Source organism: Petaurus breviceps, unplaced genomic scaffold (genome assembly GCF_028583685.1).
Source record: "Petaurus breviceps papuanus isolate PSGF00001 unplaced genomic scaffold, PetGlider_PUasm1.0 187, whole genome shotgun sequence".
Taxonomy (NCBI): Eukaryota; Metazoa; Chordata; class Mammalia; order Diprotodontia; family Petauridae; genus Petaurus; species Petaurus breviceps.
The window spans coordinates 14,328,432-14,355,178 of NW_027185799.1; the positions used below are offsets into that span (position 1 = coordinate 14,328,432).

At 34.8% G+C, this 26,747-nt stretch overlaps 1 protein-coding gene across 1 annotated transcript in view; it reads right to left on the minus strand.

Annotated features, from left to right (window-relative positions):
* Positions 1–26,747, minus strand: part of CCDC171 (coiled-coil domain containing 171) — a 555,758-nt gene that overhangs the window by 231,705 nt on the left and 297,306 nt on the right. Inside the window, exons 20-21 of the mRNA XM_069090675.1 lie at positions 16,863–17,089; positions 15,618–15,800 (exon numbers count right to left, since the gene is read on the minus strand). Coding sequence (XP_068946776.1) covers positions 15,618–15,800; positions 16,863–17,089 — 410 coding nt within the window. The remainder of the gene's footprint in view (positions 1–15,617; positions 15,801–16,862; positions 17,090–26,747) is intronic.

A 26,747-nucleotide genomic window follows, 5' to 3' on the forward strand; every position in this document is an offset into this window, starting at 1 on the left:
CCAAGAAAGAGGAAAGAATCCATATGTACAAAAATATTTATAACAGTTCTTTTTGTAATGGCAAAGAAGTGGACACAAATGAGGTGCCACATTAATTGAGGAATGACAAATTATGCCATTTCAGTATAATGAAATATTTATTGCACTTTAAGAATTGATGAAAAGATTCTGGCATCAGAGAAACCTGAAAAAACTTACATGAATAGATGCAAAGTAAAGTGAGCAGAACAAGGAGAAAATTTTATTTAACATCAGTATAAAAACAAATAACTTTGAAAGACTTAAGAATTCGGATCGACAGAATAACCAACCATGACTCCAAAGTCAGAGAGTCAACTAATATTTCTAAAGTACCTACCAAGGGCTAGGCAATGTGTTCAATACTAGGTATACAACAAAGCATGTGACCTATACCCTGAAAAAAAGGAGATGAACTCAGGGTACAGAATGAAAATAAAATTTTTGGACATGGCCAAAGTGGGAATTAGTTTAACTTGACCATACATATTTGCTGCAAGGGTTATTTTACGCTTTTAAGTCAGAGGAAGGTAAACAGGGCTCAAAAAATAGATTTTCTTCTTAAAAAAAAAAATAAAATAGGTGGCACAGTGAATAGAGCACCAGCCCTGGAGCCAAAAGGACCTGAGTTCAAATTCAGCCTCAGACACTTAACACTAGCCGTGTGACCTTGGGCAAGTCACTTAACCCCAATTGCCCCTCCCCCCAAAAAAGGCAAAAAATAAAATACAATTTTAAACAACAAAAACCGTCACAAAAAGATAAGTTGAAAGCCTATGTAGACAAGAAAAGTAGGTAGGAAAATTTAAGGGAGCTGAGAGAGAATAAATATATAAGCATTTATTAAGTACTTACAGTGTATCAAGCACTGTGTTAATTGCTGGGGATACAACTGGAAAAGCTAAGCAGCCCCTGTTCTCAAGGAATTCATATTCAAATGGAGGAAACAGCATATACTAAATACTTTAGCTACAAATCAGAAGGAAAGTTCTCAAAGTCCTCAGTGGGCAGAGGCAAAGCAGATGGTAATGCCTCTTCTTTAGTATTATTTCCACTGAAAAAAGTCACATTAGTTTCTGATATTAAACTATTTGATAGTGTCAAGGACTTTGGTGACAAGAACTTTCTTTTCAAGGTCTTCAGTAGCTATGGCTGTAGTATCTGCAGGAACCCCAAAAAATTGTAATGAAATTACTTCTGTTGAGTAAACTTTTTATGTCATCTTATAATAAAAGCTGAAAAATCCCTTTGTTTCTATTTATAAAAAGATGCCTTTTCTATATGTAACCTTGATAAGAGATTTTGAAGAAATCATGTAAGCTGGTCAAGCATTTGAATGGTACAGTAGATGTGTTTAAAAATAGGGGAAAAAAAGTTCAGTTGTTGAAATGGACCTTTGTTTTTACATTAAATGTTTATTTGAAATCAAGTGATTTTGTACATAAAGTTTAATAATTAAAAAAAGAAAAAGGCCAGGCTTCATCTTCACAGGTTTGCTTCCCAAGATTGTGGCTAAAGAAACTAAGCTGGAATCACTGCTACTCTCCCAAGGATCTTGGGTTCAAAATCTGTGATGTCTCCATCATGGTCTAAGGGGAGATGGTGGCCATAGTTCTGCTGGTGATTTAACTTGCCTGGCATGTATTGATTCTAGTCTTTCCCCTCAAGGTACCTTGATGTTTTAGCTGGGATAGTCTGCTGAAAATGGAGGGGTGGTGTGCTTTTGGTTATTGCTAATTGGTGGAGACTGGGGAGTAGATATGTATAAAAACATTCAATCTCAGGGGATCTTTCTTTCCAACTACCCAATTACTGATAACAATCTTAGACATACAGTTTACATTTCCTCATATAAAAAGGAAACAGACTAAACTTATTGAGTCCCTTGTAATTAGTCTTTGATGTTAATATTTTTCTTGGATCTTGTATGTCAAATTTTCTATTGAGTTCAGGTCTTTCTGCATAAAATCATTGAAAGTCTGGCAATTCACTGAATATTCATTTCTTTTTCATTCAGGATTATACTTAACTTTACTGTATATGGTATTTTTTGGTGACAACTCTCGTTCTTTTGCTCTTTCATATATAGTGTTCCAAGACCTATGGTCTTTTAGTGTCACTGCTGCTAGGTTTTATGTGATTCTAATTGTGGCTCTGTCATATGTGAATTGCTTTTTTCTTGTTCCTCATAATATTTTCTCCTTGAGCTGGGGGTTTCAGAATCTGACTATGATACTGCTGTAGATTTTCATCCTAGGATCTCTTTCAGGGGGAGATTAGTGGATTTTTTTCAATTTCTACTTTCCCCTCTTGTTCTAACACTTCCAGAAAATTTCCTTTATTTCTTACATTACTGTATCAATTGTTCTTTTTTTTTTTTTGCAGTTTTCAAGGAGTCCAATTATTCTTATGTTTTCTCTTTTTGATCTTTTCTCTAGATCAATTTTTTTTGATGAGATGTTTCCCATTCTCTTCTATTTTATTATTTCTTGCTCTCTTATTACTGCACTGGTCCAATTCTAATTTTCGAAGAGTTGTTTTCATACTTAAGATTCTGTGTCTCTTTTTCCAGTTGATTGGCTTTCTTTTCATAATCTTGTTTTTCTTTCAACTGCTCTTATTTTTTTTTAATTTTTCCTCAATCTCCCTCATTTGATTTTTAAAGTCTATTTTAAGTTCTTCTATGAATTCTTTTTGAGCAGGTGACCATTTTACATTACTCTTTGGGGTAAAAGATGCTTTATTTTTTTGCTTCAGTTTCTTACTTTGAAGATGATCTCCAGTCTTCTCTATTCCCATAATAACTTTCTATGATTGGGTTCCTTCTCCTTTGCCTGCTCATTTTTTTTTTTAAGTTTATAGCCACTTGTTGTTGTAATCACCTCTAGTACTGGGGTATGGGGGCATGATGACTCTGGCCTCAGGTCTTCCTTCAGCTCTCCCTTCTGGCCTGGAATCAAAACCAAGAGCTCTGCCCTCCTGTAAGTGTCCATAACCAGCAGCATCCCACCCCACTGCTTCTGCACTCAATTCTTTCTCAACCAGGGCTGCATCTCAGCTGCACAGCTGGGCCTGGCATCCCTTATCAGCAAAGGTTCCCTCAATCTTCCCAGATCAGATGCCCACACTGTCTAGGAGGTGAAAATTTCTGTGGCTGGAGCTGAGCTCCCCACCCATCTAGTCAGATGGTTCACTGCTTGCTGTTTCAGTGGAACTAGCCCGGAGGTGTTTACACTTCACAGGTTTTCTTCCAATTTTCTCTGGTTGTCCCAGGAAGATTACTGTTCTGCCCCAACTCTTGTTTATCTTTACCCTCTACATGTGCCCTAAGGCATTATTCTGTCTTGTTTGTGGGGGAAATCTGGAGAGCTTGGACTTTTCTAACCTACTCCACCATCTCCTCAGAATCCTCTCTCACATTTATCTTTTGCTGGCTCTGCTATATCAAAATTTTATTTGAGGCATTAATTTAAAGTTATTTGGAAGGGAATATCAGGAGAGTTCAACTGGGGTGCTGCCTCTATTCTGCCATCTTTGACAATGAGAATGATTTGTAGAAGAATCTCCTGACATTATAAACACTGTTTCAGTGATCTAGTGCTATCCTTTCAGGCAGTCAATCAGACCCTTCTGGCATTCTTTAAGATCAGTTGTCCAAGCAACATTTTTAACAACTTTTTTTCTTTCTCTCATGTTGTACTTATTACTTTTTAATTTAAAAAGACTCAAAAGTAAATTCCAAACTAGTATTTAAGCTCTAACATTCTAGTATTTGCTGCTTTAAAAAAAAGTAAAATGGTACTCTGGCCAATGAAACACTATATAATAGCTTACCTCATTTGATATTAATTATGTTTTATTTAAAGCACAAAATCTCACAGACATAGGGGAAACAGGAGAAAAAATAGCACCTTTTATCTTAGAAGTTACTGAGTCGTACCAGACACCAATAGGGAGGATACTACAGGAAAGATAGCCAAAAACAGAAAGCTAAGTATATAGAATCAGTAGAAACCAAGAAAAGATAACTAGAAAATGAATGATTAACTGATAATATGATTTGACGCAATGAGATGCAGGAAGGCAAGGTTATCCAACAGCAATAAACAAATGAAATCAAATATGTGATGCAGAGCCTCAGACTTAAATTATTTTGCATTTCTCTGGTTATTAGTGATTTAGAACTTTTTTTTAATCTATCTATTGATAGATAAAATTTCTTCTTTTGAAAACTGCCTGTTCATATCCTTTGACCATTTATCAATTCAGGGATCACTCTTATATTTATAAATTTAAATCAGCTCCATATATGTCTTAGAAATTAGAGCTCTTAGGGGTGGCCAGGTAGCTCAGTGAGTAAGAGCACTGGCCCCAGTGTCAGGATGACCTGGGGATCAAATCCGGGCTTCGATACTTAGCACCACACCCAGAAATAACTGGCCGTGTAACCTTGAGCAAGTTACTTAACCCCTATTGCTTTAAAAAAAAAAAAAAAAGAAATTAGAGCTCTTTCAGAAAAATTTGTTACAAACATGTTTCCCCCTCAGTAACCTATTTCCATTATAACTTTATTTGATTGTATTTAGGCAAAATTTGTTTCTATTTTATGTAATCAAAACTGTCCATTTCACCTCACATGATCCTTTTAATTTCTTGTTTTATAATGAACCTTCCTATCCAGAAATCCAACAGCTAATTTCTTTATTGATATTATGCTTGTTAGTCTATTGGGTTCTCTCAAAAAATAATTATATCAACATCAAAAAGTAATAATTTTATTTCCTCTTTGCTTATACTTCACCACTCAATTTATTTTGCTTGTCTAATTGGTGTATGTAGCAATTAAAACACTAAATTGATGGTGATCATGGACATCCTTGCTTTACACCTTATTGTACTGTAAAGGCAGCTAGTTAATCTCCATTACAAAAAATGCTAGCTCTTGGTTTTAGTTACATACTACTTATTACATTAAGGAAAGATACATTTATTTATATACTCTCTAGTATTTTAACAAAACACTGTTAAATCTTTTCAAAAAGCATCTTTTACATCTATTGATATAATCAGATGATTTGTTTTTCTTGATAGCAATGATAAAATATTTATAATTTCCCTAATATTCAACCAGTACTGTACTATTCTTACAAATTCAACCTAGTAATTGTGCATAATCACTGTGATATGTTGCTGTAATCTTTTTACTAATATTTCATTTAAAATGTTTGCTTCCATCAATATTTTGAGGCTATTGGTCTATAGATTGTATTCTCTACTTTAACTCACACAGGATTAGGTTTCAAAATTATATTTGTGTCATAGAAGGATTTTGTTAGAACCCCTTGATTTCCTACTTTTTCCAAAAATTTATATAATATTGGAATTAATTGTTCCTCAAATGTTTAATTAAATTAACTTGCAAATTCATCTGGTCCTATTCCCTCAACCCACTGAGAGTTTATTTATAGTTTTTTTCTATTTTTCTAAATGCTAATTTCTATATTTCCATATTTCTAAATTCTAACTTTTTTTTCAAATATTAGGCTACTTGAACCTTCTATTTCTTGTTAGTTAACTGGAGGAATTTCTATTTTTCTGAAAATTCATCTATTTATGTAATCATTTTAATTGTCCCAAACTAGGTGAAATAACTGCTAATGATTTCTTTTATTTCTTCTTCACTGGCTTTAAGTTGCCCTTTTACATTTTTGATAATTTATTAATTTGATTTTCTTCTTGATTTTTAAAAACTAAGTTAGCTAATGGTTTGCTATTTATAAAAAAATATTCTTGACTTTATTAACTCAATGGATTTTGGCTCTCAGTTTTACTAATCTATTCTTTTATGTTCAGGATTCTATTTAGGTGTTTATTTGGAGGTGAGGTTAATTCTAGGTTTTTTAGGTATATGCCCAATGTGTTAGCCCACCCTTAACTTTTTAACTGATGAACGTATTTAGAGAAATCAAATTTCCCCTAATGACTACTTTGGCTGCATCACAAAAATGTTGGTATGCTATCAAATTGCCATGACCTTTAATTCAAATATAAATACTTGCTATAATGTTCTTTGACCATTCTTTAGGCTCAACTTATTTATTCTTGAATTAATTTGTAATTATTTCCTAAGAGGACTTTTATTTAAAATAATTTTGTAGAAATTGTCATCTATAAAACATGCATTTAATATCCTTTATGCATTTTTCTTATGAAGTTTTTATGCCTTAACAGAGGTTCAACTTGTGTGAAAGAACATGCAAAGCTAAGAAATATGTAAATTCCTTTTTATTCTCATTCAGCACTCTACAGAGTTCTATAACATCTACTTTTTCTAAGATTGAATTCAGGTACCTCACTAATTTTTTCATTTATTTTTACTTTTTGGTTAGATTCATCTAGCTCAGATAAACTGAGTTTATCTACTATTATAATTTTAGTCTCTGTAACATTTCTTTAATTTTTCCTTTGAGAATTGAGATTTTATGCTCTTAGATACAGATATGTTTAGTATTAATACTAATTCACTGTCGATAGTAACTTTCAAGAAAATGTGATTTCCTGTTGAATTCTTAATTAGGTTATTTTTGTTGCAGATTTTTCTGAGATCATTGTTTCTACCCCATTCCTTTATGATGTTAGAAGACATAACACAGATTTTACTGCAGTTCCTTATTTTAATTGTATTCATATTTCTGTTTCAGGTGTGTTTTTTATGAACAACATATTGTTAGACTGTACTTCATTTATTTATTAGTCCAGTCTATTCTCTTCAATTTTATGGGAGAGTTCATCCCATTTACATTCACAGTTATGACTGTTAACTGTATTTTTCAGAATCTTATATATTTCTTTATAAAGAAGAAAACAGGGGTAAAAGAGAAGTGGGCTCAGTACCACTGCTCCAAGTTTGATGCAATCTTAATCTATTTGTGTTTCCCTGTCCATTTTCTCTTTTTCTCTCCCAGAGCCCAATACAAAATTCTCATGCTTTTCTTCTTTCATTTTAAACCCTTCTTTGAAAAACATACTGCTTTATGACTTATCTTTCCCTTAATATATCCTTCCTCATTTCTCCTCCCCCTTTTCTTTCTCCCCTTTCCTTCCTTCTTCACTTTTGGGTAAAATGTATTTCAGTAAAGCTGATACAGTCAATAGAATGCCAGTCCTGGAAACAGGAAACAGGATCACATAGTGTCTGAGTTCAAATCTGGCCTGAGACACTTCCTGTGTCACCTGAGCAAGGCACTTAACCCTGTCTACCTATTTCCTCATGTGTAAAATGAGCTGGAGAAGGAAATGGCAAACACTCCAGTATCTTTGCCAAAAATATCCCACCTGGGGTCAGGAAACATCAGACATGACTGAAAAATGATTGAACAACAACATCTAACTATGTGGATTTTCTTTCCTAGTTTGACAAATTCAGATGACAGTGAAATCCATATGTCAAGTACTTCTCCCACACTCACATACATAATTCCCCCCACCTTTACATTCTTTTAAAATCATCTAAATATAACACAACCATTTTTAGGAGCTCTGTCTAAGTAGACTCTAATTATGCCCCTAACGATAAAAAGTCATAAGGGTATATATGCATCATCTTCCTACATTAGAATGCAAACTGCTTATTCTTGTTTAGTTCCTTTTGATTTCTCACTCATATTTACCTTTGTACACTGCTTTTGGGTCAATTTGGTGGCACAGTGGATAGAGTGCCACACCTGAAGTAAGGAAGACTCATCTTCCTGAGCTCATATCTGGCATCAGATACTGTGTGATCCTGTATAAGTCATTTAATCCTGTTTGCTTCAGCTTCCTCATCTGTAAAATCATCCAGAGAAAGAAATGGCAAACTACTCCAGTATCTTTGACAAGAAAACCCCAAGGGGAGTCAAAAGGAGTCAGACACAACTGATACAACTGAACAATACCACATTTCTTTTGCCTCCTTTGTATATATTTCAGTGTTTCTGCTCAGCTTTGGTCCTTTCACCAGGAATGACTAGAAGTAATTTTATTTATGATCCATTTCCTCCATGAAAGAGTCTTTCACCTCTTTCATAGGAGTAAAGTAGCATGGTTCAGAATCAGAAGGCATACAGAATTGTAGTTTGTCATGGTATAGATCAGAGTTTCTAAGTTGTTTAAAGTTATTTGTTTTTACTATCTGGTTGACAATGTACAGTTTTCCTGGTTCTGTTCATTTCATTCTGTATCAATTCATACAAGTCTTCTTAATACTCTTCTGAAACCATTGCCTTCATCATTTTTATAGCAAATAGTATTCCATAACATTCATGACTTATTCATCAATTTTTCAATTGATGGGCACCTCCTCAAATTCCTATTATTTTCTCATCCAAAAAGAGCTATGAATGTTTTTATACATTCTTAGAGTTCACTTTGTTTACAATTAATTCCCACCTTAATATATACATCTATCCAACCTTTAACTCTACCTTTTTTCTCTTCTCCTTTTTCACTTATTTCCCTGTTGAGTGAAATGTAGTCCTGAACCTGTCTTGTGTGTTAGTGAAGCCAAATTCTCAGCCACTTCCATAACTCCTTCCTTTTATTTTGTATCAACTTCTACATTAACTTTTCTCACCCCAAAGTGTATTTTTGGGTACTTCTGTAAAGCTCATTAAGACACAACAGAACTATAACCTTTTGTCTAATCAGACTTCCTATAACCCCTGATAAAGATAGTGTTTACAGGGAACATGTGTATCATCTCCTCTTGTTAAAATGTAAAGGGCAAAAAATAAAAATAAAAATAAATGTAAGGGGAAGCTAGGTTGCACAGTGAATAGAGCACCCGCCCTGAAGTCAAGAGGATCTGAGTTCAAATCTGGCCTCAGACACTTCATACTTACTAGCTGTGTGACCTTGGGCAAGTCACTTAACCCAAATTGTCCTACCTTGCCCCTTCCAAACAGGCAAAAAAAAAATGTAAGTAAGCAGTTTCTTTATTAGTTCCTTATGATTGTTCATTCATATTTATCTTTTTATGTCTCTCTTAATTCTCATGTCTGAACTTCAGAGTTTCTATGCAACTCCGGTCTTTTCATCAGGAATGCTTGTGCATGGTAAGAACAAGAGCCTGAGAACATACCTGTGACCTCATGATTATTGCAAACTGTAAAACAGCTCTCATGGGTAAATTTACATGTACCAACCCATGTTACCATGGGCTGTCTCTTGACACTAAGAGTTCTTTATTCTTTTTCTGTATAATACATGGCCTGGTTTATCTATCACTTTCCTTCTGCTACCTTGGTCTGGTATTATCAATAAGTTCTCCCCAATAAAACCTCTTACTTCCATTCTGACGAAAATTGGCCTCTCTTTTGTCAGTATGTCAGTATCTTGGGACCATCCCTCTGGAGAGTCTGCATTGATACAACTTAATAGTGATAGTCCTCTATTTCATTAAAGATCCATTTTTCCCCCTGAAAGACAATATTGTTTTGCTGGGTAAGTTATTCTTGACAGTAACCTTATCATCTTTGCCTTCTAGAACACTAAATTCCAAGCCATCTGCTCCTTTAGAGTTATGGCTGCTAAATCCTTTGCGACTATGACTGTGTTATTTAAATTCTTTCCTTCTGATTGCTTAACAGCTGTTTTTCCCCTATTGGATTTGGGTTATAACATTCCTGAGAAATTTTGTTTTGGTGTTTCTTTCAGGAGGTAACTAACAGATTCTTTCTGTTTCCATTCGGTCCTATTCTTCTAAGAAAAGTGGGAAATTTTAAGATTTCTTCAGATACATCTCTGCTATATTTTTGGTCATGGCTTTCAGATAGACCAATGATTCTCATATTTTCTTCTATTTTTTCAGTCTTTTTGTTTTAATAGTTCTTGTCATCTCATAGAGTCATGAAATTCTATTTTGTCCATTCTAATTTCCCAAGGGATTGTTACTTGGTCAAGGATTTTTAACTCTCGTGCCAATTTGTTAATTCCCTTTCCAATTCCTTATTGCATGGCTTTTATTTTTCCAAAACTTTTATCTCTAGCATCTCCATTTCGTTTAAAAAAAGAACTTCTAATGTTTTCAACTTTTGCTTCCTTTCTTCCAGGAATTCTAATTGAATTTGTGCCCACACTGTGCTTATCTTCAAGGCTTATACATGTTTTAGAGCACTCTTTCCTGGGTTTGTGTCTCTAACGTCCTACTGTCCATAATAACTTTTTGTTGTAAGGCTCTTTTTGTTGTTTATTTTTTCTCCCACCCTTCTACCTAACTTCAGACTTGATTGTAGTGATCTGTGTACTTATGGGGGCGATGGATTAGATTACTACTGACTAACTGGAAAACTTAAGAGCGATAGAACTGCAAGCACCTCTTTAGTCTTGGATTCCTACCCTACTTATTTTGCCGCAGACTCCAGACTAGGCTAGAGGTTAGAACTGCAAATTCACTCAGCAACTGGGTCAGAGTCTCAAATCTACTATTTGCTTCTGAATTTTTCCTTGCTCAATACATAGCTGAGGGTACCCAACCACTGTCATTCTGTAACTGCTTCTCAATCTGGAATGAAACCCATAGGTACAAATCAACATCTAAATTCACCCTGTATGTGTGAACCAGAACTGGGTAGTGAGCAACAAAGCTGCCAGTTGGTCCTGAAAATGGAAAACTTAAACAACGATGTCGTTCCATTATATTCATCCAGGACCTCTTTTTTCTCTGGTGAAGAGCTTCAATCTTCTTTCAGTTACTGAGTGCCAGAATGCTTCATGTAGCAGGCCCCAGACCAGGTCCTGTCCCCATGTCAGCAGAACTCTGTCTGAAGTTCTGTGCTGACCTGGGCTGGAAAGATAACCCATTGTGACTATTTCTTAGATTTTCTGACTAGGGCTTCATCAGATGAGTTTGCTAAATGAGTGGCAACTTTAAGAAGAAATGACTATTTCATGTATATTTGAAAAACAACAGCCAAGTTTGTCATAATCTATATTATCAAAGAAGGATTGGTAGCTCAAAAAACCTGGATTCCAATTCAGTTTTGTTACTCATTATTTGTATGACCACAGTTAAGTCCCTCCACCTCTCTGGGGCTCAGTTACCCAATTCATCAGAGAGGGTTGGACGAAATGAACATCAAGATCCCTTTTGATTCTTTTTTAAAATATTTATTTTATTTTTTCCCAAATAATTTATTTATTTTTAGTTTTCAACATTCATTTCCACAAAATTATGAATTACAAATTTTTCTCCCTGTCTTTCCATTAACCCCCACCCCAAAATAGTGAGCCTACTGAATACCTCTTCCCCCAATCTGTTCTCTCTTATATCCTCCCCCATTCCCCTCTAACTTTCTAGTAGGGCATGGTAGATTTCTATACCCTAGTACCTGTATATCTTATTTCTCAGTTGCATGTAAAAAAAAATTTTTTTAACATTTGTTTTTGAAACTTTGAGTTCCAGAGTCTTTCCCTTCTTTCCTCCTCACCCACCCCCACTGGGAAGACAAACAATTCAACATAGGTTGTAGAAGTGTAGTTACGTAAAACATTTCCATAGTAGTTATATTGTGAAAGATTAACTAGATGTCCTCCATCCTATCCCACCCCCCACTTATTCTATTTTCTACTTTGACCCTGTCCCTTTTCAAAAGTGTTTGCTTCTAGCTGCCCTCTCCCCCAATCTGCCCTCCCTTGTATCACCTTCCCTCTTATCCCCTTCCCCCCTGCTTTCCTGTAGGGTAAAATAACCAATTGAAAGTGTATGTTATTCCCTCCTTAAGCCAAATTCAATGAGTAAGCTTGACCCATTCCCTTTGACCTTCCTGTTTATCACCTCCATTGTAAAAGTATTCTCTTGCCTCTTTTATATGAGATAATTTACCCTAATCTATCTCTTCCTTTCTCCTTCTCCCAATAAATTCCTCTCTCACCTCTTAATTTTATTTTTTGGCTATCATCCCTTCCTATTTAACTCATTCTGTGCCCTCTGTCTATGTATACATGAACACACATATGCACACACTCACATATATATAATTATACACCCTCCTATACATACCTATATATGTATGTGTGTATATATATACATGTTTTATATATATATATAATACATATTATATATATATATATATATATTTCCCCTTCAACTATCCTCATTGAGAAAAGTCTCATGAGTTACAATTATTGTTTTTCCATGTAGGAATGTAAATAGTTCAACTTTAATAAGTTCCTTATGATTTCTTTTTCCTGTTTACCTTCTCATGCTTCTCTTGCTTCTTATATGTGAAAGTCAAATTTTCTGTTCAGCTCTGGGTTTTTTTCATCAAGAATGCTTCAAAGTCCTCTATTTCATTGAATGACTATATTTTCCTCTGTAGCATTATACTCAGTTTTGCTGGGTAGGTGATTCTTGGATTTCTTGCTAGCTCCTTTGACCTGCAGAATATCATATTCCAAGCCCTGTGATCCCTTAATGTAGAAGCTGCTAGGTCTTGTGTTATCCCAATTGTGCTTCCACAATACTCAAACTGTTTCTTCTTGACTGCTTACAGTATTTTCTCCTTGATCTGGGAACTCTGGAATTTGGCTATAATATTCCTAGAAGTTTTCTTTTGGGGATCTTTTTCAAGAGGCAATTGGTGTATTCTTTCAATTTCTATTTTGCCCTCAGGTTCTAGAATATCAGGGCAATTCTGCTTGATGATTTCTTGAAAGATGGTGTCTAGGCTCCTTTTTTGATCATGGCTTTCATGTAGTCCAATAATTTTTAAATTCTCTCTCCTGGATCTATTTTCCAGGTCAGTGGTTTTCCAATGAGATATTTCACATTGCCTTCTATTTTTTTTCATTTGTTTGGATCTGTTTTGTATTATCTTGATTTCTCATAAAGTCATTAGCCTCCAATTGTGCGAATTTAATTTTGAAGGAGTTATTCTCTCTTTTTTTTTAAAGAAATTGGGGTTAAGTAACTTGCTCAAGGTTACACAACCAGTTATTTCTGGGTGTGGTCTGAGCATCTGAGCCCGGGATTCGATCCAGGTCATCCCGACACTGGAGCCGGTGCTCTTACTTGCTGAGCCACCTGGCCACCCCTAAGCAATTGGGGTTAAGTAACTTGCTCAAGGTTACACGGCCAGGTGTTTCTTGGTGGGTGCTAAGTGTCTGAGCCCAGGATTCGATCTCCAGGTTATCCCAACACTGGAGCCAGTGCTCTTACTCACTGTGCTACCTGGCCACCCCCAAGAGTTATTCTCTTTAATGAGTTTTTGAAATTCCTTTTCCATCTGGCAAATTCAGCTTGTTAAGGCATTCTTCTCTTCACTGGCTTTTTGGGCCTCTTTTGACATTTGAGTTAATCTACTTTTTAAGGTGTGCTTCTCTTCATCATTTTTTTGGGTCTCCTTTAGCAGGCTGTTGACTCACTTTTCATGATTTTCTTGCATCATTCTCATTTCTCTTCCCACTTTTTCCTCCACTTCTCTTGATTTTCAAAATCCTTCTTGAGCTCCTCTATAGCCTGTGACCTATTCATATTTTTCTTGGAAGCTTTTGATGCAGGAGTTCTGACTTTGTTGTCCTCCTCCAGTTCCATGTTTGATCCTTTTTGTCCCCAAAAAAGGATTTCGCAGTGTGATTATGCTTCCTCTGCTTGCTTATATTGCTAGCCAATTACTTGACTTTTGAGTTCTTTGCCATGGTAGAACTCTGCTTCCAGAATGGAGAGAACTTTGTCCCAAATCGCTGGGGTTTTTGCAGCTGCCAAAGCTATTAGGAAGGCACCGTCTCTGCAGCCCCCACAAGCTCTGGTTCCCTGGCCAAATACCCTAGGACCAACACCCAAGATTGCAATCCCAATCCAAGCAAGTTAAAGCAAGAGCAAATACCCTCTGAATGGTTACTTGGTCTCCCTACAATCTGCAGGCAAGGAGCTCTGGAAGCAGCCATGCTGCAGCAATTGCAGCCACCACGCCTCTACCACTTCTCACCCCAGGGGCAGGGGCCCAGACCCTGCTCTTCTGTCCCCCTGTTTCCGTAAACTTTGTCTCTGGGGTGTTTATGGCTTGAGAAGTCTGGAGACCACCACAGCTGCTAGTGATTCACTCTCCTGAAGTCTGCTCTGTTTGGTCTGGGCTACCATGGGGCCGGAACCATGGCTCATGGGGGCCTGCGCCTGGCTCCTAGCACACTGCAATAGACCTTTCCTTTTGGCCTACCAGGCTGCCTTCAGGGGGAGATTTGTTTCTCTCTGTCTCTTTGTGGGTTCTGTAACTTTAAAATTTGTTCAGAGTCATGTTTTTACAGGTATTGGAGGTGGTTAGAGCCAGAGCCAATGCCAAGTCTGTGCTTTTACTCAGCCATCTTGGCTCTGCCCCTGATCCCTTTTGTTTCTAAACCCTAAGACTTGGATGGGGGAAGTTCTGTACCCTTTCAGTGCTCCTTTGACCATGTGTCATCAACTCAAGTTACACTTAGGTCAGTCAAATATGGAACAGTTGTCTTAGGAGGTTTGTTTGTTTGTTTTTTCCAATTAACAATAATTTATTTTCTTTCCCTCCCACTTAACAACAAAGAAATAAATAAACGAAGCCCTCATAAGAACTCCTCACAGTCAAGCAAAGCATATCCCCTCACAGGCCATGTCCAACAATAATACACATTTCATTTAGCATCTTGAATCTATTACCTCCTCTGGAAGGCGCCTGGCAGCATGTTTCATCTTTAGTTCTCTAGAAAATTAGTTTCAGACCCCTTTATCTTAAAAGTAATGATAATGAATCTTTAATTCTTATATTAGAGGCAGTTAGTATATTGCAAAGAATACTAGACTAGGAATCAAAGGGCTTAGATTCAAATAGCACTAGATTTAGAGTCTAAGAACCTGGGAGTAAATTCAACCTCAGTCACTAAATGCCATGGGCAAATCACTAAATATCTCTAAGACTCATTTTCCTCACCTATAAAAAAGAGGGACTATACTAGAGTATATCTGAGGTCCTTTCTAGTTCGAAATCTAGAATTATAGCTCTGATACTTACTACCTGAGTGACTTGAGGGAAGAGTCACTGGACTTGAGTCTCTTCTGCAAAATGAAGGTGATTAAATAAGAATAAAACAATATAGTGCTTTGAAGTTTGTAAAGCCTATTACATAAATAATACCATTTAATCCACACAATTCCGTAGTGCACTTTTATAGGTATTATATATAATAGGTATTATCATTATTATTATCATTATTACTCATTTTATAAAAGAGGAAAGGAAGCTTAGCAAATTTGGTTGGCTTACCCTATAAGATCAAGAGATAAGATGTGAACTACAGTCACGACTTTCAATTTAGAAAAAGATGTGATCTGTATCAATAACAGAAATACCCACACTAACAATATCAAATATAATTAATATGGGAAGAAAATTCTTAAAGAAATGAAACCTGGTCTTCCCTCTTTATTAAACATGGGTCCTAAATAGTGGTGGCATTTGAAAAGATAATCTTTCTGAAAAAAATTATATTATTTAGAAAAACAAACAATAAACAAACACACACACACACACACACACACACATATATATATATGAAAGGAATCTCCAAGTCAGTCTTTTTAAATTGAATATACTTACAGATTTCTTAAATTCTTTTAATTGCACTTGGAGGATCTGGGCTTTGTCAATCTCTTTTTTCATATCATGTACATTCTTTTTAAATTCTGTGACCTCTAAGCGGAGTGAACGGCGTTCTACTTCTGCTGCATGCAATCTTTGGGTAAATTCATATATTTGCTTTTGCAAACATTCTATACTTTTCTGTTGGTAAATAGAAACAATTTTAGATTTTATTGGATTGACTACTATTAAATCAATAGGATTTGATATCTAAAAAAACTAGTTAAACAATACATTCTAAAAGAAAAATAATACCAATTGCTATCAAAATCTAGAGACACATTTACATAATTTGAAAAAATGAATTGTTTTATCTGAACAATTATTTCTATACAATATAACAAGAAACAGCAAAAAGAAAACCCAATCTTATTACTGTCAAGAAAACTTGAGATATCCCTGCATCCTATAATATTATTTTAGTACAGTTATGAATTGTGAGCATTAATAACAAATTCTTATATTCTTATCCTCTAGATACTTATTAAATACACTAATTTACTACCTAGCAGTATAAGTAAATTATAAAAATCTAAATGTATTCATATACAACAAACTAAAACTATGTCAAATGTAAAAATAAGGATAGGGACTAGATCTGTGATTTCACTGGCATAGAGATGGGAAAAAAAGAAAAGTCCTTAATCATCATGGCAGGAGTTGGGGTGGAAAGGAAAACTATGAGTACAATAATGAATTCTTTCAGAAAGGAGACAGAATAGCATGCAGGCCAAACACCAAGGATAATATTCAGAATCATAATAAAAGCTATGTGCCAAGCTCTATGCTAACCACTTTACATCTAGACTGGATGATATAAATGGCTAACATGATCACAAAGGAAGGTATGTAGCTGAATAACTGGCAATAGAGGGAGAGGATGGAAATGACAATGAGGAACAAACTAATTCCTCCAACTCACAGTGTGTCAGGGTATCCAGAATTTGAAAGGATGGCCTGAAATTGCAAGATCCAAATGTAGCTGGGTTCCATAATCACTTGAAGATGGAAAGAATGATATTCTTGGCTCTAAGACCAGCTAGAGGGCTACCCATTATGTCATGATGGCTCTTGATGCAAAGAATATTTACTAAACAATTCTGATTCAAAATTTAATTTACAAGCACTAGCTGACTGAAAACAGTATAATCTCCATTATATTGTGAAAATATTCTTTACATAAATCACAAGTTAAATACCTACCATAATGGGCACAGGGCCACTTAGACCATATTTCAAGGCTTCTGTGTTAACTTTATGAAGTCCTCGGGCCAACCTCTGAACCAGGGAATCCTTTTCCATATATGTAAAACTTCTACTACTGCCCACTGTTATATTCTCCATGGCCAAGCTAATTTTATCCATGAGTTTTGCAAAGCAATTTCTTGCTGCACTTATAAGTAAATGTCCACAAAGCATAGAATTTGGATCTTGGAGGGTGAAAAAAAAAGGTGAAAAAATTAAAACTACTGTCTTTATCTCTTACTTATTTTACAGTAATGTATTTTAAAATACAATCAAATAAATTTTCTTAAATGAAAAATATTCTAATTAGTTCTGTAATCATGCAAGGTCATTCATCCAAAAACTTATCTCCTTTTCACTTCATAAGATTTTCATCTAAAGGCTGGAAATTACCCATTTTAATAGCATGGTGAAAATAGCTAAGGTATTATATAAGAAATACATAAAGAAAATTTCTCATACTTTAAAGAATGTCATTTATCTACAGTATTTACAACAGAAAAATTTTAACACTGTTAGCTTTTAAATCATAACACCTTAAATTATTTCCTGTTTCCAACTAGAATAGTTGAGTACTTTAATGCCATACTATTTATATTCTGAGACAACAGGATATAATTTGCCTTATTCAAAGGCAATTAAAATTTTACAACTACAATTACTTATTTCCCCACAGGATTTTGGTAATCATCCTTCTCATATAATGGACTTAAGGCCCCAGCACACCCAACATGTCCTGCTTACTGCTAGATTTGTCAGGTCTGTAATTAATAATTGTGTTTAATGTTGATAAATAAAATTGTCAGTGCTCCTTCTACTAATTGGTATTCCAGATAACGGTTAATAGGTTTATTTATGCCTTAATAAAAGTCTTGTAATTTAGTTTTCCCTCTACTAGGCAGGTCTTAATCTGTCATTACTTGTCTTATGATACTATCAGTGTAAAATGACAAGCATGGAAGGCCTTATTTACATTAAACACTATATAATTCTATACTTCAAGTACTTCTTGTTGATGGAGCTTCTTTAAACATTTTCTTTAAATCTTGAGTTAAGAAAAATAAAACCTTATGCAGTTCCAAATACACAATATAAATATATTTTGCATTAAGAATAAACCTAGGATTTGAAGCCCAGGGTTTAAAATGAAAAAATAAAATTGGTAACATTTACATGGCATATAATCCACCAAGATGTTTTTTTTTCATTTACTTTGTTTATTTATTATTTTTAGAGGGGAGAAGGCAGAGCAATTGGGGTTAAGTGACTTCCCCAAGGTCACACAGCTAGTAATTGTTAAGTGTCTAAGGCTGGATTTGAACTCAGGTCCTCCTGAATCTAGGGCCAGTGCTCTATTCACTATGCCACCTAGCCACCCCCCATTTACTTTTTTTTTTAATAATTTTATAAAATACAAAGTTAGAAAGGAAATAAAAAGCATGTCACGTACAAAGCTGAGCATAAGGGATGATTCAAAATATGTAACAATAAATTTTCATTTCAAGACATCCTGTGTCAGGGCAGTGGTGGTGTAATAAATAGAGTACCAGCCTTGGAATCAGGAAGACCTGAATTCAAATCTGAACTCAGACATTTGACACACTTACTAGCTGTGTGACCTTGGGCAAGTCACTTAATCCCAATTGCCTTGCCTTCCCCCCTCCAAAAAAACAAACAAAAGAAAGCCTGTATGATACTCGCTATGTTGATAACCGTCCATCTTTTCTTTGCTTCATTGTGAGTTTCCTTTTGTTCTCTGCTGTGCACTTTTTTACATTTTTTTCCACCCCCACATACCCCCAGAAGGCCACAATAAAGTTTAGATGTTTCTCTATAGCTATAAATACATACATACCCTCCTCTACCATCCCAGAAGGCTACAATAAAGTTTAGATATGTTTCTCCATGCCTAGATATATACATACATGCATACATATATACATACATATACAGACATATACTTTCCCAAACCTATTCTACTCCTTATCTTTGTTTTTATGTATGTGCATATCTCTTGTTTCCTATCCCTCCTGCCTCCTCTACTTTACTTTTACCCACTACCTGGCTCTCCTATGACTTGACAACCCCCATCCAAGGATGATCCCTCTCCTATCCTCCCATTCCCATAAATCTTAAACACCCTTTTATACCCCTATTTGCCTACTCCCTCACCCTCCCCTCTAAAGATACCTCCCTTGTCCTCTCCCCCCTCCCTATGGCCTACCGTTTTATTTCTTCTGAATTTAGAAGATTTTATACTCTTTTAAATATATATGCATTGTTTTCTCCCATTCCAATGAAAGTAGGTTACGAGAACTACCAACCCTCCTCCCGCTTCTCATTACTGTGTATTAATTCTTCCTCTTGCCCCTCATTCAGATAAAATAATTACTCTTTTAAACTGTTCCTAAATGGTTTTACTTTTTAAATTCATATTATACTCATGTTTACCCTAATCTTTCTCATGAACTACCCAAATGTTAATAAGAATCTTAGATGTACATTTTACATATATAAAAAGTAAACAGTCTGTCCTTATGGATCCCTTATAATCAGTCCTTGTTATGTTCCTTATATTTATACTGGTTCTTGTATGTTGAATCACCTATTAAGTTCAGGATTTTTTTAAACAAAGTCTTGAAAGTCTGAGAGGTTATCAAATGTCCTTTTTTTTTTTTTTCACTGAAGATAATATTTGAGGGCAGCTAGGTGGTGCAGTGAGTAAAGCGCTGGCCCCGGAGTCAGGAGGACCAGAGTTTGGTTCCAGCCTCAGCCACTTAACACCCACACAAAAAAATTAGCCATGTAACCTTGGGCAAGTTACTTAACCCCAATTGCCCTCCAAAAAAAAAAGAAGAAGATAATACTTAACTTTGCAGGGTATGATATTTTGGGCCTTGCTCTTTGATATGTTGTGTTCCAAGACCTGGACTCCTTTAATGTCTCTGCTGCTAGGTCTTGTGTAATTCTAATTGTGGCACCATCATATTTAAATTGTTTTAATCCTGATGCTTTTAATATTTTTTCCTTTAGCTGGAGGTTCTAGAATTTCACTGATATTCCTATGGTGATCAATAGATTTTTTTCTATTTCTATCCCCCCCCCTTTGTTCTACTGCTTCAGGACAATTTTCTTTAATTATTTCTTGTATTATTGTATCAAGATTCTTTTTTTGATAGTAAATTTCAGTTAGTCTGATTATTTTTATATTTTCTCTTCTTGATCTATTCTCCAAATCTGTTGTTCTTCTCATATTTCATTTTCTCTTCTATTTTTTTCATTATTCATATTTTGTTTAATCATTTCTTGATCTCTTATAATTTCACTGGTTTCACTTTACCCAATTCTAATTTCCAACATGTAATTTTGTTCCTTAAGATTCTGGATTGCCTTTCCTAGTTGATTGACTTTCCTTTTAATATCCTTCTTGTTTCTCTTGGATTATTCTTATTTTCTTTTTTAGTTTTTCCTCCATTTCTGTCATTTGATTTTTTAAATCTTTTTAAAGATCTTCTATAAATTCTCTTTGGGTAGGTGACCATTTGATGTTACTATTTGGGGCTTTCTTTACTTCCATATTCTTCTCTAAAGATGAAACCCAGTCATCTCTATTCCCATTAACAGATTTTTATGGTTGGATTCTTTCTCCTTTGCCTGTGTATTTTTTGTGGTGCTGGTTTTTTTTTTTTTTTCCACAACGCTGCTCTTCTTAGCCCAGCTGGGTCTGACGTTCCTGGTCAGCAGAGGTTTCCTCAATCTTCCTGGGTTCAAATGCCCAACCCTCCTCACTTTCCCCAGGGTAAAAGTTCCAGTGGCTAGGGCTGAGACAGTCTCTCAAACTAACCACAGAGCATGCCGCTAGTTGTTTAAGAGACAGCACTTGCTGTTAAACCGGTACCTAGCCTGGAAGTGTTTACTCTTCACATGGACCAAACCTGCTCCTGGAATTTTTCTTCCACTATTCTCAAATTGTCCCTGGAGGATCCCAGTTATGCCCCTGTTCTTATGTATCTCCACCCACACTTTGTTCATTGTAAGGTGCTATTTTAACTCCTCATGGGGGAAAATCTTGTGAGCTTGGAATTTTCTGACCTACTCTGCCCTCTTCCCAAAATCCTCTCTCAAGATCTGTTTTTACTAAAATTATAGTACATAATAAAATTTTTCCTCCAAGAACCAACTGTAGTATTTGTTGAATGAAGTAATGTGATGAAGCTGGGGTGAATGAGCTGATTGTTCAATGACATTTGATTTCATACAAGAGAAAAAACATTCTTAGGTTGGCTTCATGTGCTTCCACTTTAGCTTCATACAGGTATTCTCTGCTTTATAAACTCATAAAACAACATTTAAGAATCAGTTAGTGACATTGGCACAATGTCATAATCTTCTACTATACTACTTATTTCTACCAGTTAGTAATTACTTGAGTTCTAGCTCTAAAAATATGATATGTGGGAAAGTACTATTAATAAAACTCATACCCACAGCATGTGGAAAACATTGGTGGATTTTCTTATGAATACTATATTTAGTACTTCAAGAATAAAAAAAAATATTTGAATAGATTCTGTGCCAAACAAAATATATTACATAAAAATAAGTAAAGACTTCTGACCTAATAAGGTGCACATTAGAGACACTGAATAAATAGCTTATCAATAACAAATATATAATGCATTTTTAACATGTATGACTTGTTAATATTTGGCAGGGATTATACCTTGTATTCTTTCCTTCAAATCCCTCATCCCTCCCCAACAATTAACAGTGCTGAGCACCTAGCATGTATTCAGTAAATACTTGTTCATTTCTAGATACTGAATTTTAGGATTAGAGTTATTTTGCTTGGTCTAAGACAGCAGATCTAGAAACAATGAGTAGAAGTTGCTCCTATCACTTTAATAAATAGCATTGTCTGAAAGGATGGACTCAAAAGATGTGGATCCTCCTCACTTGAGGTCTTCCAAGTAGCAGTTCAATGAAAATTTGCTAGGAACACTGTGGAGGGAATTCTAAGTCAGGGAATATGGAATGAATAAACCTCTATGATAACTTTTCAATGCTACGTTTCTATATATTTCCATTATTCCTAAATGTATGTGAATTAGCACTCAGTTTTTAAAAAGTAAACTTTACAATCTTTTTCTCACATTATAAAATGCTCAATTTTAAATTTTGTCAAGAAATTTAAAATAAGCACTTCTCTAGATATAACATCATTGGTGCTGTACTTAATTTTAATAAATAATTATAATAAAAAATCACAGATCTGTGTCAACATAAGAAGCTGACTATTTTGAAGGGTGAAATAAAAATATGACAATTCTGAAAGCATTCTATCTCTAACTAGAGGGATAGAGATACACTGTATCTGACCATAAACAATAAAAGAATTAAAGAAAACTAAATTTATTATTTGATAAGTATGTAATAAATCCTTTACACAATTTAGTTACATCACAAAGAAAAATCAATTTTATATTAAAGAAAGCAAAACAATCTAAAATTGCAAACATTACTCTACTGACATTTATTGTTATTTGAGAATTTGTCTTATAAAACTCAACTAGGAACTGAAATCCCTCAAGATCAAATGTATTAGCGTTATTTCAAAACTTCAATTAGATGCATTTAGCAATTATTTTTGTGCATAAAGAAATATCATTTGATTGCTTGAATTTGTTTAATAATTTGCAGTTCTTTTTATATATATTAAGCTATAAATTCCATGCTGTTTTAGTTTTATAAATATTTATTTAAATGAAATGAAGATGAAACTATTGATCACTTTATTCACTCCTCAGCATTAACAAAGTATAAAATTTGAGCAAGTACTACCGTGTTTCCCCGATAATAAGACCTATCCCGAAAATAAGCCCTCCCCTTACTGTGTAAGATTCCTCTAAATTAAGCCCTCACCCGAAAATAAGCCCTATTGAGATTGCTACTGTAGTGAAGGTGATCCCCTGCGCTACACGCTACATTACGGTACCCTCTGTATGCACCGTCCCCCCCCCCCCGGGTGAAATGCACGCCGCGCTCCGAGCTGCATCCAATCAGAGCTGCAGCAGTGAGCGCATCATCCTGTTCTTCCCTGGTGATTTGCTTATTGAATAAAGGTACATTTTTTTGTTCACATTTACCTATTTATTAAAATTGCTGTCAATGTTCATTAAAATAAGCCCTCCCCTGAAAATAAGCCCTCTGGTGTTTTTCTGTCCAAAAAAATAATAAGACAGCATCTTATTATCGGGGAAACATGGTAGTAATGTAGTTGGCACAGTGATTACAGCACCAGGTCTGGAATCAAGAAGACTACAATTCAAATCCAGCTTCATATACTTACTAACTGTGAGACCCTAGGCAAGGTACTTGATCCTCAGTTCCCTCATCTGTAAAATGAGTTGGAGAAGGAAATGGTAAAGCACTCCAGTATCTTTGCCCAGAAAACCCCAAATAGGGACATGAAGAGTACAACATGATGAACAACATGTACAAACAGACATATAGAACTAACTTCAAGATGTTTCATCAATAAAAATTGTTGACCAAAAGCAAGTGATGTATTTGTAAATGATGACTGCTAAATGCATTAACTGAGTGTAATGAGAAAAGGCCAAAAACATAGCACCGAGGTATCTCAAAATAATCTTGTATAGAATTACAGTAATGGTTGTTCTTTTCCATTCAATACCCACACTGCTGCCTGAGACAGTGTGGTGTAATGGAATACGTTAAGTCAGATCTGGGTTTTATGCTTAGCCCTACTATTAACATTTTGTTTTGTCTTAAGTAAATCAAGTAACTTTTCAGAATTTAATTTGTCTCATCTATAATGATCATTGCAATAACAATTATAATAAAGCCAATTGGCAATAACTGAAATTATGAAACATGTTCTTTCAAATATTTCTGAATCATTTCAGGGACAGCTAGGTGGTGTTTGTATGTTGTCTCCCCATTAGAACTTGAATTCCTTAATAAAAAGATGTTTTTGCCTTTTGTATCCCAAATACCACAGAACTTGGCACATGTTAATGCTTCATAAACGCTGGTTGACTGTTAATGGTTAACAATAGACTATAATAAGAAAATTGTAAATAAAAGCATGAATCTCCATTTGACATTGTTTTATAAAATATATAATAATTACACATTATGATCAAAAGTGTCTTGTTTATGCTTCCTTCTGTTCTCTCTTGTGCATGTTTACATGGCCCTTTTATGGTTATAACTATTGCTCACCTCCACTCTCACTCTTTACCTCTCCTCCAACTAAAAAACTGAAATAAAAAAAAATCTTTTAAAAATAAGCATAGTCCCTCCTCCTCCCCCCAAAACAGAATTCACAATGTGACTATGTCCAAAAATTGTCTCTATAAGTACATTAACTTTCTATCAGAAGATGGGTAACATACTACACCACAGGTCCTCTGGAGAAAAAGCCACTTGTTGGACAAACCAATGACATGATTTAAGTCTTCTTAGGTTGTGTTTCTTTATGGTGTCTTATCTCATACACATTATTCTCCTGGTTCTAGGTACTTCATTCTGCATCATTTAATACCATGTAAGATTCTCTGAAATCAACTGTTTCATATGATTCAATAATACTTCATTACATTTATATACTACAATTTGTTTAGCCATTCCCCAATTAATGAGCTCTCTGTAGATTCTTGATATTTTTTTCCTTTTAGTTTCCACCTTCAGGATAAGAAACTTTGTATAATGTCCCATTTTCCCTAGCCACCCTTCATCACTTCTTATTTCTACACACAAAAGTGTGTGCATATGTGTTTGGCATATGTATGCATGCCCCTCATTTATACATTTCAGAGAAGAATGAGACTCTTTTGTCCATTTCAGAGAAGAGTGAAGTTCATCCGGTGTGCACTCCCCTCTTCTCTTCCTCTGTCTTTGTATACAGTTCTGATGTACTTGGTTTCAGAACTAGCAAGTTCCACACCTCCTTTTTAAACTAATGTACTCCTCTGACCCACTCTTCTCTTTCCACTGTTCACATGATCAGAACAAACCCACCCTACACAACACTCTTTTTCTTATTTAAATCATTCAATAATCTCTAAAGACATTAAAATTCTTGAAGGATAATTTTTTTTCTTTTACCCCAGAATGTTAGCACTACATTATCATACTGCCCCTTCCAACTGCTCAAATAAATTTACCTTTCTAGGTTTCTCTGGAATTTTGTTTTTTTTTTAAAGTTTTTTTCTCAGCCTTTTCATCAATAATACTTGAAAATCCCAAAGGTCCATTTGTTATCTCTGGTATGAAATTTAGCTTTGCAGGGTAAGTTGTCATTTAATCAACAGGTTGAAATCCTTCTGTAATATTGTATTCCAAGCCATCCTCTTTTTGTTTTTTTAAATCAGAAGCTGTCAGGTAGGTAATCCAGACTTTAGTCCTTTCATACTTGAACTCCTTCTTACTAGATGTTTAAAATTTTTTCTTTTATATGGGGGTTCGGGTATTTGGCAATAACATTCCTGGAATTTTTCTCTTGAGATTGCTTTCAAAAGATGACCAGTGGATGGTTTTTCTCTTTACTATGCCATCTGGTTCTAATAGATCTCAGGTGTTTTCATCTGTAATTATTGAAATATAGTTGTTGTTCTTTTGTTTTTTTAAATTATGAACACACCAAATAGAAATCCATGACTCCATGAGAAAACAAGAAATGTTAGGACAAAATTAAAATATTGAAAAAGATGGAACAAAATGTAATATGTCTAATAACAAAAACAACTGACTGGGAAAGAGGTCCAAGGAGAGAGAATTTAAGAATTACTCAACTCCCTGAAAACCATGACAACTTTTTTTTAAGCAGTTGGGATTAAGTAATTTGCTCAAGGTTACACAGCCAGTTATTTTTTTTTTGTGTGAGTGCCGAGTATCTGAGGCCGGAACCGATCTCAGGTCTCCCGACGCTGGGGCCGGCACTCTTAATCACTGAGCCACCTGGCCGCCCCAACCATGATAACTTCTAATAAAAACAAGAGGAAAGTGGGGGCAAGCAATAATGATGTCAAAAAAAGAGAAAGCTGCTGAAAAAAAAAATTTAATTCAGGAGAAGAAAGTTCATTAGAAAACAAGTAGATCAGTAATATGAAATTTACATGTATGTACAAACACAAATGGAGATCCATGAAATGGAGATCCATGGATACATATATAATTCTCTTTTGTGTTATGCTATGTATATCAATATGCATTCTCTCTTGTATTTAAGTTTAGAATTTTTAAAAAATCAAATATATGAACTTCTATAATTCCTTCCTTTCCCTATAATTTTCTCTCTCCAGGTTAAAAACATCTAGTTTCTTCAACCAATCTTCAAATGATAGGAACTCAAGGACCTTCACCATCCTAATTTTCCTCCTTTGGATGCTTTCCAAATTTTCAATACTCTTTTTTAAAATTATGGTGCCCTGAGTGAATAGTGAAAAGTGAAATAATCATTTTTTAAGCTAAATCTCTAATAAATCACAAGAAAATATCAATTTTTCACTATGAAATAATACTGTTGAAATAATGAGCTTCCAATCTACTAAAATCTAATTTTTTCATAACTACTCCTTTCCAAATCTATATTTACATTGACTTTTTAAAAACTTAAGTGCTAGACTTTATATTTGTCCCTATTAAGTTCCCTCTTGTTAAATTCAGCCCCTACTATAGATTTTTAAAATAACGTTTTATTTTCCCACAGTTATATGCAAAAAACAATTTTTAAAATGCTCTAAATCACTATTGAAATGCAAATCAAAACAGCTCTGAGGTACCACATCACACCTACCAGATTGGCTAATATAATCC